At 63.2% G+C, this 24,824-nt stretch overlaps 1 protein-coding gene across 1 annotated transcript in view; it reads left to right on the top strand.

Moving 5' to 3' along the window:
* The window catches only part of RIMBP2 (RIMS binding protein 2), a 34,157-nt gene that overhangs the window by 7,382 nt on the left and 1,951 nt on the right, over nt 1-24,824 (top strand). The window contains exons 3-19 of the mRNA XM_054712547.1: nt 469-519; nt 2,889-3,093; nt 3,922-4,067; nt 5,185-5,261; nt 8,259-8,368; nt 8,990-9,805; nt 10,944-11,095; nt 12,453-12,890; nt 13,124-13,264; nt 14,711-14,866; nt 17,750-18,424; nt 20,135-20,249; nt 21,182-21,366; nt 22,006-22,174; nt 22,796-22,899; nt 23,887-23,958; nt 24,376-24,510. Of these exons, the coding sequence (XP_054568522.1) occupies nt 469-519; nt 2,889-3,093; nt 3,922-4,067; nt 5,185-5,261; nt 8,259-8,368; nt 8,990-9,805; nt 10,944-11,095; nt 12,453-12,890; nt 13,124-13,264; nt 14,711-14,866; nt 17,750-18,424; nt 20,135-20,249; nt 21,182-21,366; nt 22,006-22,174; nt 22,796-22,899; nt 23,887-23,958; nt 24,376-24,510 (3,747 nt within the window). The remainder of the gene's footprint in view (nt 1-468; nt 520-2,888; nt 3,094-3,921; nt 4,068-5,184; nt 5,262-8,258; nt 8,369-8,989; nt 9,806-10,943; nt 11,096-12,452; nt 12,891-13,123; nt 13,265-14,710; nt 14,867-17,749; nt 18,425-20,134; nt 20,250-21,181; nt 21,367-22,005; nt 22,175-22,795; nt 22,900-23,886; nt 23,959-24,375; nt 24,511-24,824) is intronic.

The following is a 24,824-nucleotide window of genomic DNA, read 5'->3' as shown; positions in this document are numbered from 1 at the left end:
TGCCTCCTGCACGCCCCCCACTGGGGATGGAGCCCGCACCCGGGCCTGTGCCCTGACCGGAATCGAACCCGGGACCCTTCTGTCTGCAGGCTGATGCTCTATCCACTGAGCCACACCGGCCAGGGCTGTCCCACATCTGTATCCAGACGTCCCTCAAAGGGCACATTGGTTTCAGAATCAGAGCCGCCGCCCTCGTGCCCGTGTCCCCCCCCCCCCCTCCCCGCTGGGCTCTCCGATCAGGGTGCACCTCCCAGTGTTGACGGGCGGAGGCAGCAGAAGTCCCCCCCATCTTGCCTAGAGGGGGAGGGGGAGGGGGAGGAGGAGGAAAAGGAGAACGGATCCCGATGCTCGGAATTCGGGGCCTATGAGGGGAAGGGAAGCCAGGGCTCACGCCCAGCTCATCCAGACATCGCCCCGTGCGCTCAGATCCCCCCTCTAAGCCTTCACTTGTCTCTGTACCACCCACAGGCTCAGGTGGAAGCGAAGAAGGAGCATGAGGGCGCCGTGCAGCTGCTAGAGGTAGGCCCCTGGGAACCGTCGCTCACGTGTGCCGGGGCCGGGGTCCCGCCACCAGGGCTGTGCCCACCCCTCCCCTCTCACCGGCACGGGCGGCCCGCACCACCATCCCCCTGCACGGGAGCAGTGAAGGCACAGAGAGGTTGAGCCATTTTCCCTCGGCCACACAGCCCGCATCAGGGCAGGGTCTCAGCGGGGCCGCCTCCCCCTGCGGGCGTCTCCCCCTGCGGGCTCCCTGGGCGGGAAGCTGGGGGGATGGCCGGGCAGGGGCGGGAGTTCTGGTTTCCGTGGGGAGGCCCCTCCTGGTGGCAAAGTGGCTGCAGCTGCTCCCGACTCGCCACGTAGACTCAGGTCCGGGCGGCGAGGAGCCGACTTCCCGAGGAGACGGGCGGGCGGACCCTTCCCGTGGGCCCTAACCGTGGGCCTCCCGCCCCCCGAGAATCGTGCCCGGTGCATTTTTAACTTTATTTCAATTCTCGCCCGAGGATGCTTTCTCATTGATTTCTGGAGAGAGTGGAGAGAGAGGGAGACAGAGAGAAACATCGATGTGAGAGCGACACCTCGATGGGTTGCCACCTGCACTCGCCCTGCCCAGGGCCCGGGCTGGGGATGGAGCCCGCAACCATGGACGTGCCCCCGACCGGGAATCGAACCCGGGACGCTTCCGTCCGAGGGCCAGCACGCTACCCACTGAGCCACACGGCCGGGGCCGCCCGCTGCACTTTAATCGCATCGTCTCCCGGCTGCGAGCGTAGCTGCTTGGCTTCCAGTCGCCCGAAGCGCGTGGCCTGGACGGCCCTGATCGCCTTCGAGCTGCCGCCGCGAGGGTCCTGCGGGGCCCGTCCCCGGGCTGGCGGCCTGCATGCCCGCCGTGGCGTGTGCTGGCGGCCGTGCCGTGCTGGGGGGCGGGCGCTGCGCTGGGCCGGGGGCCGTGCCTGCTACTCACACGCGTTTCTGTGCTTGTGTCTCGTTGCTTCGGCCAGAACACCTTGGAGAGCATGCAGGTACTTCGGGGGGCGTCCCGCCCGCCGCGGGGTGACGCCTCCGTGCATGGAGCCGCCACGCTCGGGGCCGCTCAACCCTCCTCCCCAACGGGCAGCTCCTGGTGCCGCCGAGGGCGTGGGGTCGGGGGTCGCAGGTCGGGCTGGGGGGCCGAGGAGCTGCCCGGAGCCCTCCAGGGGTCAGACGTTCCGGGGGCCGGGCGCCCCGTGCCGGCCTCTGAGTGTTGGGCGGCCGCGAGCTGGTGTCCCGGTGCCGCCGAGGCTGTGACGCTCAGGCTCCCTGAACGCCGATGACCCAGGAGGGGAGTGGTGGGCACGGGCACCGCGCCATCCAGAGCCCGGGCGTCGGGGGTCGGGCATCGGACTTCAGACCCGGCCTGAACGTCGCACCCGCGCGTCCGTGTCTGTGTGTGTGTCGTGGGGGCTGTGTCGTGGGGGGACAGGCGGCATGGGGGCTCCTGCCTGCGCTTCCAGGCCTCGGCGCAGAACCAGGGTCGGCTCTGCTCACGGCCGTGGCCCGAGCGGCACGGGGCTGGGCTTGGGCAGACGCGGGAGCGAGGCCAGGGTGGCCCGTGGCGGCGGCGTCTCTGCCACGTCTGGATCCCGGGGTCTGTGTGAGGCCACGCAGGTGCCGCTCGGGGCCACAGGGCTGTCCACGCGAGAACCCGAGAGCGAGCAGATACAGCTTGAGCGTCATTCCTCCGTGGTCGCGCCCGTGTTCCCTACGGCCGGGCGGGGCCGTTTGGATATTTATGGGCCTTTAAAAAAATATTTATTTCATTGATGTCAGAGAGGAAGAGAGAGAGAAACATCCACGAGGAGAGAGAATCATGGAGCGGCTGCCTCCTGCTCGCCCCCCACTGGGGGTGGAGCCTGCAACCCGGGCCTGTGCCCTGACTGGAATCGAACCCTGACCTCCTGGTTCATAGGTCGATGCTCAGCCCCTGAGCCACGCCGGCTGGGCTAGAACTCCCCTTCATTGGGAGCGAGGTGTCCTCTGAGGCCCCGGAGGAAAGTGCGTTGTGGGTGAGCGACTGAGCTCTCCCCACGTCCGGGCTGTCCCCACCTCTAGCCCCAAATTTCACCCCCAAAGTGCCCGGCTGCACACAGAGCCGGCGGCGGCCCTCGGGGCGCTGAGTGTCGGCAGGTGGGGTTTCCTGGCTCCTGCGGTTCCCACGTTCACCAGGGAGGGCGCTGGGCCGGCAGCCGGGCTGCGTGGGAAGCTTGCTTTTATCGGACGCCGAGCCGATGGAGGTGGGAGGCAGCCCCGGCCACACACAGCCACGCGCAGCACGCATGCACACCCGTGCACAGACACGCACACGCATGCTCCCCGACCCCGCCGCCCGCTGACTCACGTGCCGCCCGCAGTGCAAGGTGCGGGAGCTGGAGGACAAGTGCCGGGCGCAGAGCGAGCAGTTCAGCCTCCTGTCGCGGGACCTGGAGAAGTTCCGGCAGCACGCGGGCACCATCGACCTGCTGGGCGGCTCCCTGGCCCCCCTGGACGCCCCCCTGGCCCCCGGCAGCAAGCCCTTCCCGCAGTTCATGAACGGACTCGCGCCCTCCATCGGGGCAGGTGAGGCCTGGAGCCCCCCCCCGCCCGCCCCCCCGGGGCCGAGTGGAGAGGGGACCGGTGACCCCCATGCGGGCCGTGCACAACGGGGTCGGGAGGGCAGGCAGCCAGCCTGCCGGGACCTGTGAGCACCTGACAGGTTTCGGTAAACGTGACTCGGTGCTGCCCCGAGCCCCACTGCCCGGACGAGGAGGCTGGGCCCCGTGGGGACCACGTGGCCGAGGCCGGGAGCCCAGAGCAGGGCTCGAGCCAGGAGGTCGGGGGCGGGGACCACTCTGTCACTCAGGCTGGGACCTGCCAGCCGCGTTTCTCTTTTTAAAAATATGTTTTTATTGATGTCAGAGAGGATGAGAGAGGGAGCAAGAGAGGAACATCAGGGATGAGAGAGAATCACCGATCGGCTGCCTCCTGCACGCCCCCTACTGGAGATGGAGCCCGCAACCTGGGCCTGTGCCCTGACCAGGAATCGAACCCGGGACCGTTCAGTCCGAAAGGTGACGCTCAATCCACTGAGCCAGGCTGGCCGGGCCCGCGTTTCTCTTTAGCTGATCCCTGCCGTCCCCCCTCCGGCAGCCGCTGGTGACACGGGCCGTACCGGGAACTCGGTCCCGACAGAGGCAGCGAGCTTGACAGCGGTGCATCGAGCACGGGGCTGCCAGGTCATCGAGCACGGGGCTGCCCACTGCCCTGTGCCCAGGCCCACAGCCCCGCTGGGCCCAGCGGGTGCACAGGAGACATTTATGGGATGAACCGTGCCCGGGGGCTCGCGAAGCCAGCGGGGAGCAGGCGCGGCATTCCATCTCCGTCCTCCGTCTCCGTGTCCGTGGCCAGGTCAGGACGGCCCCTTCGGAAGCCGCGCTGTGATTGGGGACTACATCCAGCCCCGCCCGCTGCCCGGGGACACGCAGGCGCCTCCGTCCGCCAAGCCCCCCTTTCTGTCCAGGTCTGGAAGCTCAAGATGCAGATTTGAGTCCGATGTGAGTCCTGCCCCGGGGAGGGGGCCCGTGTGTGAGGAGGAGGGAGGCAGTGGACGCACAGCCTGTTCTGGGGAGGTGCCCACGAATGCTCACGCTCACACCCACCCCTCGGCCCGGTGCCAATGGTGGGCCCGGCCCCGCCCCCTCCTGCCCCCCCCCCCCCCCGCCCCGTGGTTGTGGCCGCGGTAAGGGAGCTGGGTGGGCAGAGTCCTTGTGCTCTGCAGACTCTGAGACGGCAGAGAAGTGGGGACCTGGGAGGAAAGAGCCCTGTGCCACCTCTTCCGTGCAGCCCTCCCGGGCGTCTCCTCCTAAGCACTGAGCCAAGCGGCTCATGGGTCCTTCCCTGGACTGAACCTTGAGAGCAGAGGGCACAAATCATGGTCTATCTTTGTCTTCTCCTTCTTCTTTTTAAATGTATTTTTATTGATTTCAGAGAGGAAGGGAGAGGGAGAGAGAGAGAAATATGATGAGAGAATCAATGATGAGAGAGGATCATTGATTCAACTGCCTCCTGCATGCCCCACACTGGGGATTGAGCTTGCAACCCAGGTGTGTGCCCTTGACCGGAATCGAACCCAGGACTCGTCAGTCCGCAGGCCAACGCTCTACCCACTGAGCACACTGGCCAGGGCTTTCTCTGTCTTTAAGGACCCTCGCAGGGCCCAGCTCAACGAGCGCCCTGTGCCTTAGATCATGTGGGGAAGGCCCTCTCCCACGTCCAGGCATGGCGTGGGCACAGGAGTGCTTTATCGAGGTCCCCACTGGACCCGGGAGCCCGCGCAGCTTCCTCCTGGCCTCAGGGGCGCCAGCATTTCCCGGGGACCCTCCCATGAGAGGCTGCATCTCCTAGGGACCCCCAACATAAGGATGCAGCAGGGCCCAGGGACCCCCCCCCCACATGCGGCTGCAGGGCCCGGGGACCCCCCATGTGATGCTGCAGGGCCTGGGGACCCCCCACGAGAGGCTGCAGGGCCCGGGGACCCCCCACGTGAGGCTGCAGGGCCCGGGGACCCCCCACGAGAGGCTGCAGGGCCTGGGGGGCCGTGGGAGGGTCCCGTGTGTCCCCCGCAGGAAGCGTGACGCCCCAGCTTCCTAACCAAACATCCTGTGTCCCCAGATGGACAATGAGCGGAACGCCAACCCCCCGAAGCAGAGGTACTCAGGGAAGGTGCACCTGTGTGTGGCCCGCTACAGGTGAGGCGGGGCCCGGGCAGACGCGGGACGGCGGGGGCCAGGCCGGGAGCTGAGGGCGCCCCTTCCCGGCCCCGGGAGAAGGTTGGGCGAGGCTTCTGTGGACGTGGATCTGAGGGACAGGGATGTGGCCGCGCCCGCACGGACAGGCGTCGGGAGGCCTGAGTCCTGGCCCCCGCCCACGGCCTCATGGCTCGCGACGTTGGACACGCCCACGCTCCTCACTAGGATGTTAACGTCGGGACTAACATCTGCTTGGCCTTGTCCCCGAGAGCTAATTTTGACCAATAAAAACGTGGCCTCAGGGCTGCAATCGCGGGAACCATCACCCTTTGTTACAATTGAACAGCGCACGGCTGTCACCACGGGCCGCCAGGGATGGCATGCTAGGTGTGCCGGTTAATGATGCGGATTTTTTTCACTAGATGGAGTTACACATATGCTGATATAGATGCGATTTGATATGTAGGCTATTTTGTTGTAGTGACAACAAGCTGCAAAACCTCCTATGTCAAATTTTCTGAAGGTGTTAACATCATAGATATTTTTACGCTTAAAAAGGTCGAATTTCGTGCCCAAAAAAAGAGCATTTGCGGGAAGTTTTAATTCATTACTTTGCTTTTAAGAAAAGCGCTGCTGAAAGTGATCATAGACTTCGGGAAGCTTATGGTGAACATGCTCCATCTCAAGACACTTGTGAACGCTGGTTTAAACGCTTTAAAAGGGATGATTTCGATGTGAAAGACAAAGAACGTCCAGGTCCATTTGAACCACACTTTGATCATAAAACGACCAGAATGGGCCAGAAGACACGGCAAAGTAATTCTGCTTCACGATGACGCACCATCACACACTTCAACACCAGTTACAGACACGTGAAAAGATCTTGCCCGGGAAGTATGAACCCACCCGCCGTGTTCACCAGACCGTGCTCCTTCAGATGACCACGTGTTCCGATCGACGGCACACGCACTGTCTGAGCAGCACTTCAACACGGACGCAGAAGTGGAAAATGGGGTCTCTGAATGGTCTGCCTCAAAACAAGAAAAGTTCTATTGGGACGGTATCCACCAATGACCTGAAAGATGGGAAATGTGTGGCTAGCGATGGACATTACTTTGAAGAAAGCACTTTTGATGTTTCTCTTGAGATTATCGTGTTTTCTTTGATTACAAAGTCCGCATTTTTAAAAAAAATTTATTTTATTTTTTAAAGTATTACAAATAGTAGTACATATGTCTCTTTTTTTCCCCCCATTGACTTTCCCCTGGCCTCCCCGAACCCCTCAAAAATCTGCATTTTTAACTGGTTAAGAGCCAATCCGCATTTTTAACCAGTACACACATAGCTAGCTGTTAACCAGTTAAAAATGCAGATACTGGTAAAAAATGTGGATTGGCTCTTAACCAGTTAAAAATGCGGATTTTGTAATAAAAAACACACACCATAATTTCAAGAGAAACATCAAAAGTGCTTTATTCAAAGTAATGTCCATCGCTAGCCACACATTTCCCCATCTTTCAGGTCATTTGTGGATTCCGTCCCAATAGGACTTCTCTTGTTTTGAGGCAGACCATTCAGAGACCCCATTTCCCACTTCTTGGTCCGTGTTGAAGGGCCGCTCAGACAGTGCGTGTGCCATCGATCGGGACACGTGGTCATCTGAAGGAGCAAGGTCTGGTGAAGACGGCGGGTGGGTTCATACTTCCCAGCAAGATCTTTTCACGTGTCTGTAACTGGTGTTGAAGTGTGTGATGGTGCGTCATCGTGAAGCAGAATTACTTTGCCGTGTCTTCTGGCCCATTGTGGTCATTTTACGGTCAAAGCGTGGTTCAAATTGACCTGGACGTTCTTTGTCTTTCACATCGAAATCATCCTTTTTAAAGTGTTTAGACCAGCGTTCACAAGTATCTTAAGATGGAACATGTTCACCACAAGCTTCCCGAAGTATACGATCACTTTCAGCAGCACTTTTCTTCAAAACAAAGTAATGAATTAAAACTTCCTGCAAATGCTCTTTTTTTGGCACAAAATTCGACATTTTTAAGCGTAAAAATATCTATGATGTTAACACCTTCAGAAAATTTGACATAGGAGGTTTTGCAGCTTGTTGTCAATACAACAAAATAGCCTGCATATCAAATCGCATCTATATCAGCATATGTGTAACTCCATCTACTGAAAAAAATCCTCATTATTGACCGGTACACTTGGTATTTTCCTACTGAGGCGCCTTTTCTGATGTTTTTATTCTATTTATTTTTAATTTTTAAAAAGTCCTCAAATCCTCAGAAGGAAGGTAGGGGGACAGTGGGGGTGAGGCGGGGGGGAGATCAACCACAGGACTTGTCTGCATGCATATAAGCCTAACCAATGGACACAGACACCCGGGGGGTGAGGGCATGAGTGGGGGGGTGGGGGGCATTGGGGGGTAAGGACACATATGTAATACCTTAATCAGTAAAGAGAGAAAAAAAAACCGTATTTATCTTTGATGGCAAGTAACTCTAAAGACAGAGCCTTTTTAATTGAATGTATTGGGGTGATATTGGTTAATAAAATTATGTAAGTTTCAATTGTAAACAATAAAAATCCTCACCCTGGGATGTTTCCCATGGATTTTAGGGAGAGTGGGAGAGAGAGGGAGAGACAGAGAGAAACGTCGATGTGAGAGAAACACATCGATGGGTTGCCTCCTGCATGCGCCCCGACCAGGGCCCAGCCCCAGGGAGGAGCCTGCAACCAAGGTGCATGCCCTTGACCGGAATCGAACCCGGGACCCTTTGGTCCGCAGGCCGGCGCTCTATCCACTGAGCCACCCCGGCCAGGGCTCGCCCTCTGCCTCAAGTCTGTGGGAGGAAGCTGGCGATGGCCAGGATCTGACTTGTTGGTGCCGAGGCGAGGCCCCCGGGGAGCAGGCGAGCACGGCCCAGGGTCCGCGCGGCCGGAGCTGCCGTCGGCCTCCCTCGGAGCATCTCCGAGCGGCTGTTTCTCCCGCAGCTACAACCCCTTCGACGGCCCCAATGAGAACCCAGAGGCCGAGCTGCCGCTCACGGCGGGGAAATACCTCTACGTCTACGGGGACATGGACGAGGACGGCTTCTACGAAGGTCTGTTCCAGGCGGCGGTCGGTGGGCGTGCGAGCGGGTCCCCGCTGGGCTGACCTGTGCGGGGCCTGAGGAACGGGCAGGCCGGGCCCCAGACGACCCGCTGGCCCAGGCTCCCCCCGGCCTCCTCCAGCGTGACGGGTTCCCCCCACCCCCGGCGCCGAGCGGGGCTCCTAGGATCACTCCTCTGACCCCGACACGCGGTGGTGCTATTACGTTCACCTGGTTTCCCAGCAGCCACGCGCCACACGCGGCTGAGACCCCCGGGTCCCCACGGGCTCCCTCCTCCCTCTTGAGTCACTGCCCAGCACTGGGGTCCCCCGTTGGCATCCTCTCGGGCAGGGCCCGTTCAGGAGCCCCCTCTTCAGGCTGCAGCAGGCGCCCTGGAGAAGAGCAGGCCGATGGGTGGGGGGCGCCCCATGGGTGGCCATGGGGGTGTCTGCAGTGGGACCCGGGGCCAAGGCAGGCCGAGGGGCGGGGGACGCCCCGTGGGTGGCCGTGGGGGTGTCGGCAGTGGGACTGGTCCTGAGGGGTGACGTCTGCGCGGGTCCCCGGGACCCGGTCACGCTCCCGTGGCTGCGGGCCGTGAGCTCCGGGCGGTGACTCTGCCCTCGCTCCCAGCAGGTGAGCTCCTGGGCGGGCAGAGGGGGCTGGTGCCCTCCAACTTCGTGGACCTGGTGCAGGACAGCGAGGCCCGGCTGAGCGCGCTGGAGACCGAGCAGAACCTCCTGAACCAGGCGGGCCTGGGCCTGGGCCTGGGCCTGGGCGGGGAGGACCCCCTGGACCTGCACCCGCCCTCCCCCCCGGCCCCGGGCCCCGACGACGACGGCGTGGGGACGCTGGACGTGAGCATCGACGACCTCGGCGAAGACCTCGTGCCTTATCCCCGGAAGATCACCCTCATCAAGCAGCTGGCCAAGAGCGTGATCGTGGGCTGGGAGCCGCCGGCCGTGCCGCCGGGCTGGGGCCCCGTGGGCGGCTACACGGTGCTGGTGGACCAGCAGCCGCGCCTGAGCCTCCCGCTGGCCGGCAGGACCAAGGCGCTGATCGAGAAGCTGAGCGTGGCCGCCTGCACCCACCGCGTGTCCGTGCAGTGCGTGACCAGCCGGGGCAGCTCGGACCAGCTGCGGTGCACGCTGCTCGTGGGCAAGGAGGTGGTGGTCGCCCCGTCCCAGCTGCGGGTGGACAACGTCACGCCGACCTCCGCGCAGCTCTCCTGGCTGCCCACCAACAGCAACTACAGCCACGTGGTGTTCCTGGACGGGCAGGAGCTGGGCGTGGTGCGGGCCGCCCGGTACCAGTACCAGCTGCTCAACCTCAGGCCGGGCACCGCCTACAAGGTCCGCGTGCTGGCCCGCCCCCACCAGGTGCCCTGGCAGCTGCCCCTGGAGCAGAGGGAGAAGAAGGAGGCCTTTGTGGAGTTCTCCACGCTGCCCGCCGGTGAGCGGCCTCCGGGGCTCCGTGGGGAGCGGGGGGGGGGTCACCCTGCAGGACGTAGGGGCTGGGGAGGGGGACAGGGGGAGCTACGTGCAGCCACAGCATCCGCGGAAACCCCTAAGTCACCTGCAAGACATGTGTGTGTGTGTGTGTGTGTGTGTGTGTGTGTGTGTGTGTGTGTGCGCGCGCGCGTGCCTGTGTATGTGAGAGAGAGGGGGGGTGTCGGCAGTGGGACCTGGGTCCTGAGGGGGTGGCGTCTGAGCGGATCCCTGTGACTCCGTCACTCTCCCCGCGGCTGGTCAGGCCCGTGTTCTCCGGGCGATGACTCTGTCCTCGCTCCCAGCAGGTGAGCTCCCGGACGGCAAAGGGGATGGTGTGTGAGGGAGACACACGCACACACACGCACACACACACACGCACACGCACACGCACACACACACACACACACACACACGGAGTGAGGAGGGGCGAGGCCGGGTGCAGTCATGTGCCCATTGGCCAGGCCTGAGTCGGGGGCGGGGGGCGCCTGGGGACCCCCAGCAGCTCGGTCCAACCACAGCCTGAGGACCCAGCGCTGGTTCCCGATGGGGCAGTCGGGGGGCGCCCTCCTCCACCCGCTCTGGCACCCCCCTCTCCCCGCCCTGCCCAGCCCCTCCTCTGCGCATGCGCGTTTGTTTGTTTGTTTATTTATTTGTTTAAAATACATTTGTATTGATGTCAGAGAGGAAGGGAGAGGGAGAGAGAGAGAGAAACATCAGTGAGGAGAGAGAATCATGGCTCGGCTGCCTCCTGCACGCCCCCACACTGGGGATCGAGCCTGCAGCCCGGGCCTGTGCCCTGACCAGGAATCGAACCCTGACCTCCCGGTTCAGAGGCCGATGCTCAGCCACTGGGCCAGGCCGGCCGGGCTCATGTTTGTTTATTTTTATTAAAGTGGAGCCGGCACACGCCCGCACACGCGTTCCAGGTACAACACGGGGATCCCTGCGACCCCCCTGTGACCCCATCACCGTACGAGCTGTGACGACACGGCTGACCACGGCCGGCTCTGTGATTGCTTGTGATGGGAGCCGGTCCCTGTAGCGAGCGGCCTCCTCCCGGGAGAGCCCCGCCCGGCACGTGCCTCTGCGTCTGTCCCCAGGTCCCCCGGCTGCCCCCCAAGACGTCACCGTCCAGGCGGGGGCCGCCCCAGCCACTGCCCAGGTCTCCTGGAAGCCGCCCGCCCTGAGCGCCGCTGGGCTGTCCAATGGGGCCACCGTCACGGGCTACGGCGTGTACGCAAAGGGGCAGAGGGTGAGTCACGGGGGAGGGGCGCCCAGGACCGTGGGTACTGCTCCGGGGATGGGTGACCGCTGAGCGTCCTTCCTCCCTCCTCCGCCACCAGCATTTATTACACACCCGCCACCCAGGGCCACCCTCACCCCAGGGCCACCCTCACCCCAGGCCACCCGCCACCCAGGGCCACCCTCACCCCAGGGCCACCCTCACCCCAGGGCCACCCGCCACCCAGGGCCACCCTCACCCCAGGGCCACCTGCCACCCAGGGCTGCAGCAGAGCACGAGGCCCCCCACTTCTGTCCCGCCCCTTCCCAGAATCCCCTGCCCGCCTCCCACTGCTCACCCTCCTGGTTCTCCTGCCCCCGGGATTAAAAGTCCACCTGTTTCGCCCAACCAGTGTGGCTCAGTGGTTGAGCGTCGACCTATGAACCAGGAGGTCCCGGTTCAATTCCCGGTCAGAGCACAGGCCCGGGTTGTGGGCCTGATCCCCAGGTGTGGGGTGAGCAGGAGGCAGCCGATCCATGATTCTCTCTCATCATGGATGTTTCTCTCTCTCTTCCTCTCCCTTCTTCTCTGGAATCGATAAAAATATATTTTTTAAAAGTCCGCCTGTCTTGAGTTCCCCGACATCAGGGCCCCCCGATAGATGACAGGCCTATGAGTCCCCCATGAACACATGGCCGGGCCTTGACTCCACAGGGCAGGGTGGGGAAGCTGACAGCCTCAGCCCCATCCCCATCCCCCTCCCCTTACCCCTCCCCTCCCCCCCCTTCCCGGCCCCTTCCCGGCCCCTTCCCGGCCCCTTCCTGGCCCACGGGTCATGCAGGTGCCTCCTCCCTCCGCCCCCTCCCCCTCTTTGTCCCCCTCCCCCCCTCCCCCTCCCCTCCCCCCCCCTTCCCGGCCCACGGGTCATGCAACTGCCTCCTCCCTCCACCCCGTTTCCAAGGAGCAGGCTGACCGCTCAGTGGGCCGCAGTGTCTGGCCGCCTCCAGCGCCCTCTTGCGCGGGGCCCCTGCAGCCGGGTGGCCCTGTCTCTGCTCCACTGTCCGGACGCCCGTCCTGGCCTCGGCCCCGCCCCCTCCTGCCCAGCTTTGGCCACAGTGAACGTCACGTCCTGACCCCTCTGTGCCCTCAGTGTGTCTCTGAGTTGGTTCTGGACACGGAAGCCTTCTGTCCAACGGGGGGGGCGGCTGGTGTCCACAGACCCCCACGGGCCCCTCCCTGAGACCCGCTGATGCGCAGGCTGCGCAGTGGGCCCTGCTGGACACATGGGCCCCTCCCTCCCCGGCCGCAGGGGCAGCTGAGGCGGCCCGCCCAGGGCTGCAGGGGGCTGGCGGGGTCGGGCGGCCCGTCAGTGGCTCTCTCCGTGCAGGTGGCCGAGGTCGCCGCCCCCACGGCGGATGGCGTGGCCGTGGAGCTGGTGCGGCTGCGCAGCCTGGACGCCAAGGGCGTGACGGTGCGGACCCTCTCGGCCCAGGGCGAGTCCGTGGACTCCGCCGTCGCCGCCGTCCCCCCCGACCTCCTGGTGCCTCCCGCCCCCCCGAGAGCGCCCACCCCGAAGCCATTAGCAAGTGCCGGAGCCCCCGAAACCAAAGATGACCGCCCGGGTCCCCACGTCCACGCGGACGAGGCCTGGGAGCAGGGCCGGGCGCCTTCCCTTGGGCACACGCTGGAGCTCCCGGGCCTGCCCGGCCGGCGCTCGCCCTCGCCCAGCCGGATCCTCCCGCAGCCGCAGGGCGCCCCCGTGTCCACCTCCGTGGCCAAGGCCATGGCCCGGGAGGCCGCGCAGAGGGTGGCCGAGAGCAGCAGGGTAAGGCCACTGCCTATGTCGGTCCCTCTCAAGTCAATAAAAATATATAAAAAATAAAATAAAATAAACCCCCCAGGAGCCAGGGCGGCCTCTGACCAGGGCCCTCGCACGGTGGCTCTGAGGGGCTGTGGGGGGCGAAGGGAAGGGTGGGACCCAGAAGACCTGGGAGCCCGGCGCCCCCTCCCCTCTGCAGTCCTCCCGGCACCTCGCTCACCCGCTCTCTCCTCCTCAAGTTAGAGAAAAGGAGCGTGTTCCTGGACAGGAGCGGGCAGTACGCCAACTCGGACGAGGAGGACGGCTACGAGTCCCCCGACGTCAGGAGGAGGGGCGCCTCCGTGGACGACTTCCTGAAGGGCTCCGAGCTGGGCAAGCCGGTGAGTGCCGGGCGGGGGGTGCCGGGTGGGGGGTGCTGGGCGGGCAGCTGGGGCAGTGGCCACAGGAGCCTCTGGAGGTCAGGACCCCCCCCCCAGAAAGATGGGGAGGTGCCAGCCCTTGTGGCAGCAATCTTAGTGGGTGCGGGGGGTTCCGATTTAACTGTGCTGTGCTGTGGGACCTCATTTGGAGACAGTTTCAAAAGTCTGTATGCGAGACCCCCTCTCTTAGCTCCCCTAGCCCCCCCTCCCCCCCGCCTAGGTTCTTAGTGGGTGCGGGGGGTTCCGATTTAACTGTGCTGTGCTGTGGGACCTCATTTGGAGACAGTTTCAAAAGTCTGTATGCGAGACCCCCTCTCTTAGCTCCCCTAGCCCCCCCCCCCCCCCCCCCCCCCCGCCTAGGTTCAATTGGGGCAAAACCCGCCATTGGTTGGTTCACTCTCGGTAACCGGGCAGATGTTTGCCGGGCATCTGCTAGGTGCTAAGCATCACAGGAGATTCAGAAATCAAACCTCCGGTCACGTGCAGGCCACGCAGCGCACACGGAGGCCTAGCACACGGAGGCCTTGCACACGGAGGCCTTGCACACGGAGGCCTGTAAGCTTTCTTTGATGGCAGTTAAGGTTCATTTTAGTTTTTTCTTTCAACCTGTGTGCCATCCCCAACCTTCCTAACCCGGGGGCCACTCGGCCGACCAGGGTGCGGGCGGCGGGGCAGTGCCCACAGCGGGTCCCCAGGGCAGGGCAGCCTCAGGTTCAGCCGGGCCTCGTCTGACGGGAATGTCCTCAGACAGGTCCCGATTCCGCCCAGACCAGCTGTGTGTGTGCATTTTATTTAATTAATTTATTTAAAACGTGTTTTCATTGATGTCAGAGAGGAAGGGAGAGGGAGAGAGAGACAGAAACATCAGTGACGAGAGAGAATCACGGACCGCCTGCCTCCTGCACCCCCCCCCCCACTGGGGATGGAGCCCACAACCCGGGCCTGTGCCCCGACCGGGAATCGAACCCTGACCTCCTGGTTCCTTGGTCGACGCTCAGCCACTGAGCCGCGCCGGCCGGGCTCTGTGAGTTTTAGACCACGGGCTGCTGTTTAAATCTTAAACGCCCGGAAGAGGCGCATAGACACCCACCTCCACCCCACCCTCCATCTCCTGTGCCCGAGCCTCCGCCCACCGGGGCTGCTCAAGTCGGAGCTGCCGGGGGCCCCGGAAGAGAGCTGTTTCCCAGCCCCAGCGCCGAGCTGCCGGAGCCCACGGTCTGCGTGCCCGTCCCGTCCGGGCCCACCTCCGGCCGCCCAGCTCCTGGGCTCACGGACGCCGAGGCCTCCACGCCTCTCGCCCGACACCAGACGCATCTTTGAGCGCCCGAGTCCGAGCCCGTTAGCCAAGAAGGCGAGGAAGGAGCTCCGGGCCTGGAGCGGGTGCTCACCGAACCCTTCCTGCCCCAGCTGCACTGTTGCCATGGAGACGAGTACCACACGGAGAGCAGCCGGGGCTCGGACCTGTCGGACATCATGGAGGAGGATGAGGAGGAGCTGTGCTCAGAGATGCAGCTGGAGGGAGGGAGGCGGCGGCCCAGCGGCACGTCCCACAGCGCCCTCAAGGTCAGTGCGGCCGGCCCCCAGGCCCTGCCCGCTGCTGGTGGCCGGGCTGCGGCCTCGAGCCTCACCCTGCCGCCCCTGGGAGCCCACCCTCAGGATTGGCTTCTTCCTCGCCGTTGACTTTGCATCCGGGAATCCCGCCCTTCCTCTGGGTCTGAACTCGGCCAACACGTCGGGTGAGGGGTGTGGGAGAAGCCCTTCGGCAGCCTCTGGGGCCCCCAGCTCGGCAGCAGGGATTGGGGGGGAAGGAGGGGAACAGTGAAGGCCCCCCTCACCCCGGCCCTGAGCGCTCACCCCAGAACCAGCAGCCGAGAGCAGGGACCCCTGAGTCAGGACAGCGGGAGCACCTGGGCCGGCTGGGGGTGGTGGGAAGGGCCCGGCACCCAGCGGGGCCCTGAGGGGGAGGCGGGAGGGTGAAGAGGGCGAGGAGGCATGGCTGTCCTCGGGGACAGTGGGGTCCCCACACACGACCCTCCTCCGACACCCCCTACCAGGGACCCCACGCTCGGCGCGGCTGTCCGCGGGGTTTGAGGGGAGGTCACCGTCATGGAGACGAAGCCCGGAGACGGGCCCTCGTGTGCCCCTGTCCTTGTCGGGGGCGCGGCCACCCCGCTGCTGGCTGCTCTGGCTCGAGCACGTATTCACGCCCCTGGGCAGCGTGGGTTCCTGGGTGGGTCCCCTCTGTGCGCCAGGCCCTGCACCAGGCCACAGGGGCAAGGATGGGCGGGACCCCTGCTCTAGCCCCTCCCCACTCCTGGGGAGACAGACAGAAGGCTGGACAGCTGGTAGGACCCTGTGGGTTTTCCGGATGGAAAGGTTTTGGGGAGGAGACTCCGTGGAGGATAAGGGGCCCGCCCGGCCTTTCTCCAGGAACTCAGGGCCGCCTTGCATAGAAAGACTGACTGATGCTCCGCAAAGGCCCCCCCCCCCCCACCGTGCCAGGTCCCTGTGCAGACCCCGCTCGGTTGCCGCTCCCGCCCCTGGCGCTGGCCCCTCGCACCTGCCCCCGCGGCTCCCCAAGGCCCCGTCAAGCAGGAGGCAGGAGCCTGTGACGCAGGAAGGCCCTGGGGGAGGGGGGCAGGGCGGTCCAGGCTCATGTCCCCAGGACGCCGCGTGCTCACAGCCGGACCAGGGGAAGCGGCCTGGTTTCCCCCGTCCACGGTGCTTCTCCTGGTCGGGAGGAGGCTCCTGGGAGGGAACCCCCAGGACCGTTGAGCAAAGAAATGAAGGGCTGCCTCCCCTCCCAGGGAGGAGGCCCAGGGAGCACGCAAGGTCGTTACAAAACCCTGTGGCCGCAAGCACAGCCCCCACCCCCTTGGGAACAGCTGAGTGGACATCACAGCTGGCAGGAAGTGGGCCAATGACGTGGCAGGAAGTGGGCCAAGGACATGGCAGGAAGTGGGCCAATGATGTGGCAGGAAGTGGGCCAATGACATGGCAGGAAGTGGGCCAATGACGTGGCAGGAAGTGGGCCAATGACGTGGCAGGAAGTGGGCCAATGACATGGCAGGAAGTGGGGCCAATGACATGGCAGGAAGTGGGCCAATGACATGGCAGGAAGTGGGCCAATGACATGGCAGGAAGTGGGCCAATGACGTGCTAGGAAGTGGGCCAATGACGTGGCAGGAAGTGGGCCAATGACGTGATAGGAAGTGGGCCAATGACGTGGCAGGAAGTGGGCCAATGACGGGGTAGGAAGTGGGCCAATGACGTGGCAGGAAGTGGGCCAATGACGTGGCAGGAAGTGGGCCAATGACGGGGTAGGAAGTGGGCCAATGACATGGCAGGAAGTGGGCCAATGATGTGGCAGGAAGTGGGCCAATGATGTGGCAGGAAGTGGGCCAATGACGTGATAGGAAGTGGGCCAATGACGTGGCAGGAAGTGGGCCAATGACGTGGTAGGAAGTGGGCCAATGACGTGGCAGGAAGTGGGCCAATGACATGGCAGGAAGTGGGCCAATGACATGGCAGGAAGTGGGCCAATGACGTGATAGGAAGTGGGCCAATGACGTGGCAGGAAGTGGGCCAATGACGTGATAGGAAGTGGGCCAATGACGTGGCAGGAAGTGGGCCAATGACGGGGTAGGAAGTGGGCCAATGACGTGGCAGGAAGTGGGCCAATGACGTGGCAGGAAGTGGGGTCAAACACATGGCGGGAAGTGGACCGGCTGACAGCTGCAGGGTCCCTTTAGTTTGTCTGCAGTGTTCTCACCTGTGTGAGGATCAGAAGCTGTCTCAGGCTGACCTGGAAACCCCAAGCCAGGGCTGGGGGCTGGTGCAGGGGCTCGGGGAGCCGCAGGGGAGCCTGCTTCCTGTCGGAAGGGCCCAGGAGGCCTTTGCAGACGCCGAGGGGCAGGAGCAAGGCCACGCGCCGAGCGACCAGGTCCCGGCTTCGCACTGACCTTTTAGCCGGGAGACGATGATGCCAGCCAGACAGGAAGGAGGTCCGCTCAGTGCTGGGCGAGAAGGAGAGCGGGCGGGGACTGCTGTGACGCGGCTCCGTCACACGGCGTCCGGTGGCCGCTGCCCTGAGGCTGTGGGCGCAGCCATCGGGCCGAGGGGCTCAGGTCTCCCAGCGCTCTGGGCACAGCCGGTTCCCAGCACCCAGCAGCTTGGCCACGGGCAGCGCCCTGCCTCTGTGACCCCCCCCCCCCCCCCCCGCCTACCCCGCTGGTTTAGTGCATGGCCTGCCCCCTGCTGCTCCCGCCTGGCTCCATCCTCCGCCCACTGCGCCCTCATTTCAGGGCCCGGCCCGAGCACGCCCCCCGCCCCCCAGCATGCTCCCCGCCCTCGTGGCCCCGAGACTAATGCTGTCTGTCTGTTTTCTTTCCCTCCCTCGCCCACTTCACGTCCGCTCACACCCGTGGGTCCCGCATGCCCCCTTAGGAGTGCTCTAGGCATAGGACCTCGGACGGGGCGTTCCCGGAGCCGCCCGAGGGCCCCCCGCAGGCGCCACACAGTGCGCGGCTGTTCAGTATCCCCGAAGTAGCCGAGGAGGACGCGGAGCCCTGTGAGTTCCTGCACAGACAGGGCGTAGGGTGCCCGTCCAGGGCCCGGGAGCCCCGGCGCGCCAGGCCCTGCCGGGGGCACCAAGCTCCCCGGGGCTCCCGGGGCTCCGCGAAACCCAGGGGCCCCCACGCCGAGGACTTCCTCCACGAAGACCGGGGCTGCCGGGTCGGCCGCTCGGCCACCAGGAGCCCAGACAGCGGCCTGGACTGCGGGAGCGAAGAAGAGGACCCGCGATTGAGCCTCAGGAGCGAGGCCGCCACGGGCAGCCCGGGCCCCGGGCCCTGTCCCTGCAGGACCCTCCGGCCCCTGCTGGCCCGGCGGCGGACGCTGACCCGGCAGACCAGCATCGAGGAGGACTTTGGGGAGCAGGACCCCAGCCCCGTCGTCAGGAGCGACGACCCCCGCCCGAGCCCGGAGAGGCCGGCCCCCAGGAAGCCTGGCTGGGACCAGCCCGCGGGGCCCAACGTCTGGAGGAAAAGCATAAAAACGCCCCACAGTAGGGCGCCCGCCCAGCACCCACAGGCGGCTCCCCGAGTGGCAGACGGCCCCGCGGTGTGTGTCGTGAGCCCTCCCCTCCGCTTGCCAGACCAGTCGGTCCGCCCCCTCCATCTCCCCTCTTTATGTTGGTGCCTCCGGACCCGGCTGGCGCTCCGATTGCCATGCGGGCTCATCACTGCCATCGCTTCCGATCGTAGACCCGCTGGCGGCTTCTTTATGTTGCTTTCGGATGAGATCCTCCCCGCCCCCCAATCAGCGACGATTCTGGCTGCTTTGGTTAAAGGACAACTGAATCTAAATTTTAATTAAGGGTTAGCTGAACGCTCGTCACCCACGCGTTTGACAACGAATGAACACAGGGGTGGTTATGGCCACCGATAGGATTGAAGGGTTTCTTCTCGGGGTGGTGTGGGTCTTTTTGTTTTTGTTTTTTGTTTTATGGCCTTCGTCCGCCACTGGAAAAAGGAAGAGAACAATGATCACAGAGATCCATTTGTGCATCTTGTTCCAAAGGTGTTCATTCCCTTACGTCCAGTTTTCAGAATGAATTTTCCATCATCAGCTCTAGGCACACACACACACACACACACACCCCGCCTCGCCCTCCGGGTGTGTGAGTGGCTGTCAGGAGCTCCACTCCCCTCCGAGTTGTGTCCGTTTTCCGAGCACTTGCTCACACGTGTCCATGAACACACAGGTGAGAGCGCAGGTGGGCCAGGCCTGGGCTCCGGGCCGGTGCAGTTTGCGATCTGTCCACTAGAGGGCTCTGCCCACGCCCCACACTTCACCCGGCCCACCTGTGTCCGGCCCATGCCAACCCCTCTTATCCCTGCTCCTTCCCTGGGTCCCCAGAACTTCCCCACTCAGATCACTCCCCCGGGAGCTGGAGGCTTTGCCGGACGCTCGGACTCAGAGCTAACCTTGGGTGCGTGTTAGGGCCACGTATCCAGGCAGGGCAGCCCCCGAGGGACCCTGTCTCCAGAGCAGGGCCAGGACGGCGCCTGGAGTTTCAAACACCCAGAAGCTTCTGTCCTTGGGGTTTCCAACGTAACCTCACGTACAGCTTGGTTCCCCGGGGGACACGTGGCTGTGCGGCGTGGTCCCACGTTTGTGATCCTAGGAGGAGGCCCTAGAGGTCAAAGGGGCCGTTGGAGCAATGAGTTGTATTGAAACCATTCTCTCTTGGGTCAAAGTATCAGCCTTCTCGCCTGGCTGGCATGGCTCAGTGGCTGAGCGTCGACCTATGAACCAGGAGGTCAGGGTTCAATTCCCGGTCAGGGTACAAGCCCGGGTTGCAGGCTCCATCCCCAGTGTGGGGCGTGCAGGAGGCAGCCGGTCCATGATTCTCATCATTGATGTCTCTCTCTCTCTCTCTCTCTCTCTCTCTCTCTCTCTCTCTCTCTCTCCCCCTCTCCCTCTCTCCTCTCCCTCTTCCTCTCTGAAATCAATAAAAACATTAAATATATATATATATGTATCTGTCTTCTGCAGCAGGAGCAGCAACACAGATGCCCCCTGCCCCCAGAATTCTTTCTAGCCCCCTCCCCAGTCACCCCCTCCCCCAGTTTCGAAAAGCAACTCCGCTGTGGAAGTCGGGGTGCCCAGGGTGAGCGGCTTGGTCCCGGGTCATTCAGCTAACCTTTCAGTTAAAAGCTACGTTTAGTTGCCTTTAGAGCTTCTGCTTCTACGTTGAGTTGATTTGGCTGACTTCATTCTCGTGTCTCTGGGCCGGCGGGACTTATGACTCTGCTGTTTTGTCTTAAGATTTTAGGAAACCCGGCGTCTGCAGGACGGGCGGACAGGGCGGAGCACGGGGGCCGGAGGTATCCTCACGGAGGCGCCGGCCCGCAGAGGTCCCGGCCGGTGGCCCCGTCCATCGGTTAGTGGGCCTGCTGACCCTTTGTCCTTCTTTCCACCACAGGGCCCGTGGCGGCTTAGTCCTCAACCTAAACATCTGAAAACACGAGTGGGCGGCTCGATTCCCGGTCAGGGCACAGGCCCACGTTGGGGGCTTGATCCCCAGTGTGGGACGTGCAGGAGGCAGCCGGTCCATGATTCTCTCTCATCGTTGATGTTTCCAGCCCTCTCTCCCTCTCCCTTCCTCTCTCTGAAGTCAATAAAAATATATATTTAAAAACAATAAAAAAATTAAAAATGATTGGGAATAGCGTTTTCATCTAGATACAAAAAACTCTCAGTTGTGGCAAAGAGAGGGCAGAAACAGCACAAGATAAACAAAACCGATTTGTACGGATTCTCAGATGGAAAGATGCTTTTACGCTTTCAGGAGACAAAAGTGAATCGTGCTCAGCAGCCACCCAGAACGGGGAGACGGGCTGTTTAGATGCCGTTGGAAATGAGAAAAAATAGGAGTGCCTGTCATGCACTGTAAACAAACCCCAAAACAAAACAGGACAAACCCCCAAAATCCGTGTGAAGAAATGGAAGAGGCCGCTGCTCAGGCTTCGTTCCCAGCAGGTAGCTCACTGAACTTCCGGCTGATGTAGGCGTCCTAAAAAGATCTCTAATTAACGAATAAATAAATTAATTAATAATATATTTTTATTGGTTCCAGAGTGGAAGGGAGAGGGCGAGAGAGAGAAACATCCATGATGAGAGATCAGCTGCCTTCTGCGCGCCCCCTACCGGGGATGGACCCCCCCCCCCATGTGCCTTGACCTCCTGGGTCATAGGTCAACGCTCAACCACGGAGCCACGTGGGCCCCAAACGTGTTTTCAAAGGACAGAACGGGCGTGTCTGGGTCCCAGCGCTGCGGGGTGACAGCTCTGTCCTGTGCCTCCCGCTCCCAGATGACTACGGGGACCGGGACCGGCTGTCCCCCGACTTCTACGAAGAGTCCGAGACGGACCCTGGCGCCGAGGAGCCCCCGGCGCGCATCTTCGTGGCCCTGTTCGACTACGACCCTCTGAGCATGTCCCCGAACCCCGACGCCGCCGAGGAGGAGCTGCCCTTCAAGGAGGGACAGATCATCAAGGTGGGTGCGGGGGTGCGTCCCGCCCATCACCCCCCCCATCACCCCCCTCCGACCCCCCCCACCGCCATCGGGGAGGCGTGGCCTGGAGGGGGCGGAGCAAGACGGGAGCCCGTGGGCAGGGGGTGGGGGTGGGGGTGGCGGAAGGTGGTGGTACCGGGCGTCCCGCCCGACAGCGAGGCCTGGGAAGGACGCTGGTGCCACCGGAGGGTCCGTGGGTCTCGTCACGCCCCCATCCCGCTGCCTGACTTCCAACGCGCCCACGGCGGCCCAGCGTGACCCAGCCTGTCCTCAGGGCCGTGCGCTCAGCGGCCACCGCGGGCGTCGTTGCAGGCACATGGTACAACCTGTTGTTTTACGGTATTTGACCGAGGCCTTCTGAGCCAGCCAATCACCGCACTGTAAGCGGTGACGTAACTCTGAGCCAGCCAATCACCCCACAGTGACAGAAGATGCAGCCAATCACCTCACTGTAAGGGGTGACGGAACTCTGAGCCAGCCAATCACCCCCACAGTGACGTAAGATTCAGCCAATCACCTCACTGTAAGGGGTGACGTAATTCTGAGCCAGCCAATCACCCCGCAGTGACGTAATTCTGAGGGAGCCACTCACAAGGCCTCGGCTTCTTCCCGCGGCCCCAGGTCTACGGCGACAAGGACGCCGACGGCTTCTACCGCGGGGAGACGTGCGCGCGGATCGGCCTCATCCCCTGCAACATGGTCTCTGAGATCCAGGCCGAGGACGAGGAGATGATGGAGCAGCTGCTGCGACAGGGCTTCCTCCCGCTCAACACGCCGGTGGAGAGGATAGGTGAGGCCGCCCGCTGCCGGACCGGGGCGCCGGCTGTTCCTCGGGAGCGAGGGCGCTGGGCCGCCCTGTCCTTTCTCAGGGTCACGGTCGTCACCTCCCCGGTGACCCGGCGACTCGGAGCATTGTCATTCCCTCTGCAGTGCGTGCGTGTGTGGGTGTGTGTGTGTGTGTATGTGTGAGTGTGTGTATGTGTGAGTGTGCTTTAAATATATTTTTATTGACTTCAGAGAGGAAGGGAGAGGGAGAGGGAGAGAGAAACATCCATGATGAGAGAATCATGGACCGGCTGCCTCCTGCACGCCCCCCACTGGGGATGGAGCCCGCACCCCAGGCCTGTGCCCTGACCAGGAATGGAACCCTGACCTCCTGGTTCCTAGGTCTACGCTCAGCCACTGAGCCACGCGGACTGGGCCGCATGTGTTTGGTTTTAAGGAAACACAGCCCCAGGTTTACAAAGGTTCTTGTTCTAAATTCAAACAAAACCTAGGAAGCCGAGCGGCTGGCCCAACTCGGCCACTGTCCGCGGGCCGTGGGCCTGAGGCCTGGTGGGGGCGGTGATGGGACGGCCCCCACTCTTAGGCAGTGTCTGATGATGGCCTCCTTCTCCCCCGCGGTCAGCAGAGAGGAGCAGGCGAGGTGGCCGGCAGCAGGCGGTGTCCACGCGCAGGATGGTGGCCTTGTACGACTACGACCCCAGAGAGAGCTCGCCCAACATCGATGTCGAGGTGCCCGCGGCCCTCCCCACCCTTCCCGGAGCCGCCCCCGGAGCAGTAAATGGCTGACAGCGGGCCGGGCGGGCCCCCCCCCCCCCTGCCTGCAGCTCAGGGCACGGCAGCCACACCCAGTGGGGTGCCAGTAGTGTCACCGAGGAGAGGGCAGAGGTCGGGGCGAGGTGGGCAGGCTCCGAGTCCTCGGCGGAGAGAGGCTGGGGAGCTCTGCCCAGTCGTTACTTCTGACGAGGGGCCAGTGTGAGGCCCCATTCAAAGCGCCCTGAGCAGGTTTGACTTACGATGCCTGGCGGCCTCTCCCCCATTTTCATGTTTGTTTGTTTTTTTTTTTAATTTCAGAGATGAAGGGGAGAGAGAGAGAAAGAGAGAAACATCAACGATGAGAATCATGGATCGGCTGCCTCCTGCATACCCCACACTGGGGCTCGAGCCCGCAGCCCGGGCAGATGCCCTGTCCGGGAATTGAACTGTGATCTGCTTGTTCATAGGTCAAAGCTCAACCCCTGAGCCACGATGGCCGGGCATTTAGAAAGAAAAGTGCATTTTCTGGCACCTCCACCAGCCTGGTTGGCCTGTTCCTGGCCTGGAGCCTGGCCCCCCCCCCCCCCCCCGAACGAGGAAATAGACGTTTCATTAATAATTGAATACAGTCTCAGACGCAGCGGGAGAGCATTCACGTAGAGGCCCAGGCGCTGCGGGCTGCGGGGAGCAGGTCCCTGACGCCCAGGTGCTAAAGTTAAGGATCTGGCGGGTGTGAGGCCGTGGCCGGCGCTGAATTCCGGCCGGAATCGGGGAGCCCGGTGTTTTCAGGGGGGTGGCCTGCGTTGCCGTGGTCAGAGGCCCTTGGTGGCTCTGTATCTTTCGTCCTCATTGGCCGGAAGGAGCAGGTTAACGCCCAGATCACAGGAAAACGAGACAGAGAAACGGAGAAGAGGTTCTGTGAGCAAACGGCCTTGTGGGCCCTCACCGCGCCCTCTCCCCCAGGCCGAGCTCACCTTCTGCACGGGCGACATCATCTCCGTCCTCGGGGACATCGACGAGGACGGGTTCTACTACGTGAGTGAAGCCGCGAGACCCCCGGGCAGCGGGCGGCGCGTCGGCCTGTGCTGTCGGCTTGCTCTTGGGGAGGGAACCAGGGGTGGACGGGCTGGGCCCGGCGGGTCCCACAGCGGCTGCCCCAGACCGAGAGGAGGCCCTCCTTTATTTATTTTTAAAATATATAGAGAGAGGAAGTGAGAGGGAGAGAGAGATAGAAACATCAATGATGAGAATCATGGATTGGCTGCCTCCTGCACGCCCCCCACTGGGGATCGAGCCTGCAACCCGGGCCTGTGCCCTGACCGGGAATCGAACCCTGACCTGGTTCCTAGGTCGACGCCCAGCCACGGAGCCAGGCCGGCCGGGCCAGGGCGGCTGCTCCTTACGGGGCGGGTGGGTGGTGGGAAGGGAGTGAGGGTCCGCCTGTGTGTCCAGGGGGAGCTCAATGGGCAGAAAGGCCTGGTGCCGTCCAACTTCCTGGAAGAAGTGCCTGACGACGTGGAAGTGTACCTCTCGGACGCCCCGGCCCGCCGCCCACCGGACACGCCCGCGCGCTCCAAGGCCAGACGGGTAAGCGGCCTCCCCGGCGTGTCTAGCGCCCCTGCCCCGCCACCCACGCTCACGTGTGGTCTCTGCATCGTGGGCCAGAAGCACACACCCTGAGCGTTTCCTCGCCTCCCCTCCCACGGGGCCGTCCTAAACCTGCTGACCTCTGACCCGGGGCCGTCCTAAACCTGCTGACCTCTGAACCTTACATATATTTCACCAAAAGGGACATTTTCCATTCTAACCGGCTGCCTCTGCTCACAAGGGGACCCCCCGCGTGACAGACGCACACCGGGCTGTGGCGAGGGCGAGGGCGAGGGGCTGGCCTGTCCTGAGAC

This window comes from Eptesicus fuscus, chromosome 23 (genome assembly GCF_027574615.1).
Source record: "Eptesicus fuscus isolate TK198812 chromosome 23, DD_ASM_mEF_20220401, whole genome shotgun sequence".
NCBI classification, from domain to species: domain Eukaryota; kingdom Metazoa; phylum Chordata; class Mammalia; order Chiroptera; family Vespertilionidae; genus Eptesicus; species Eptesicus fuscus.
This window is presented reverse-complemented; position numbering and strand designations above follow the sequence as displayed.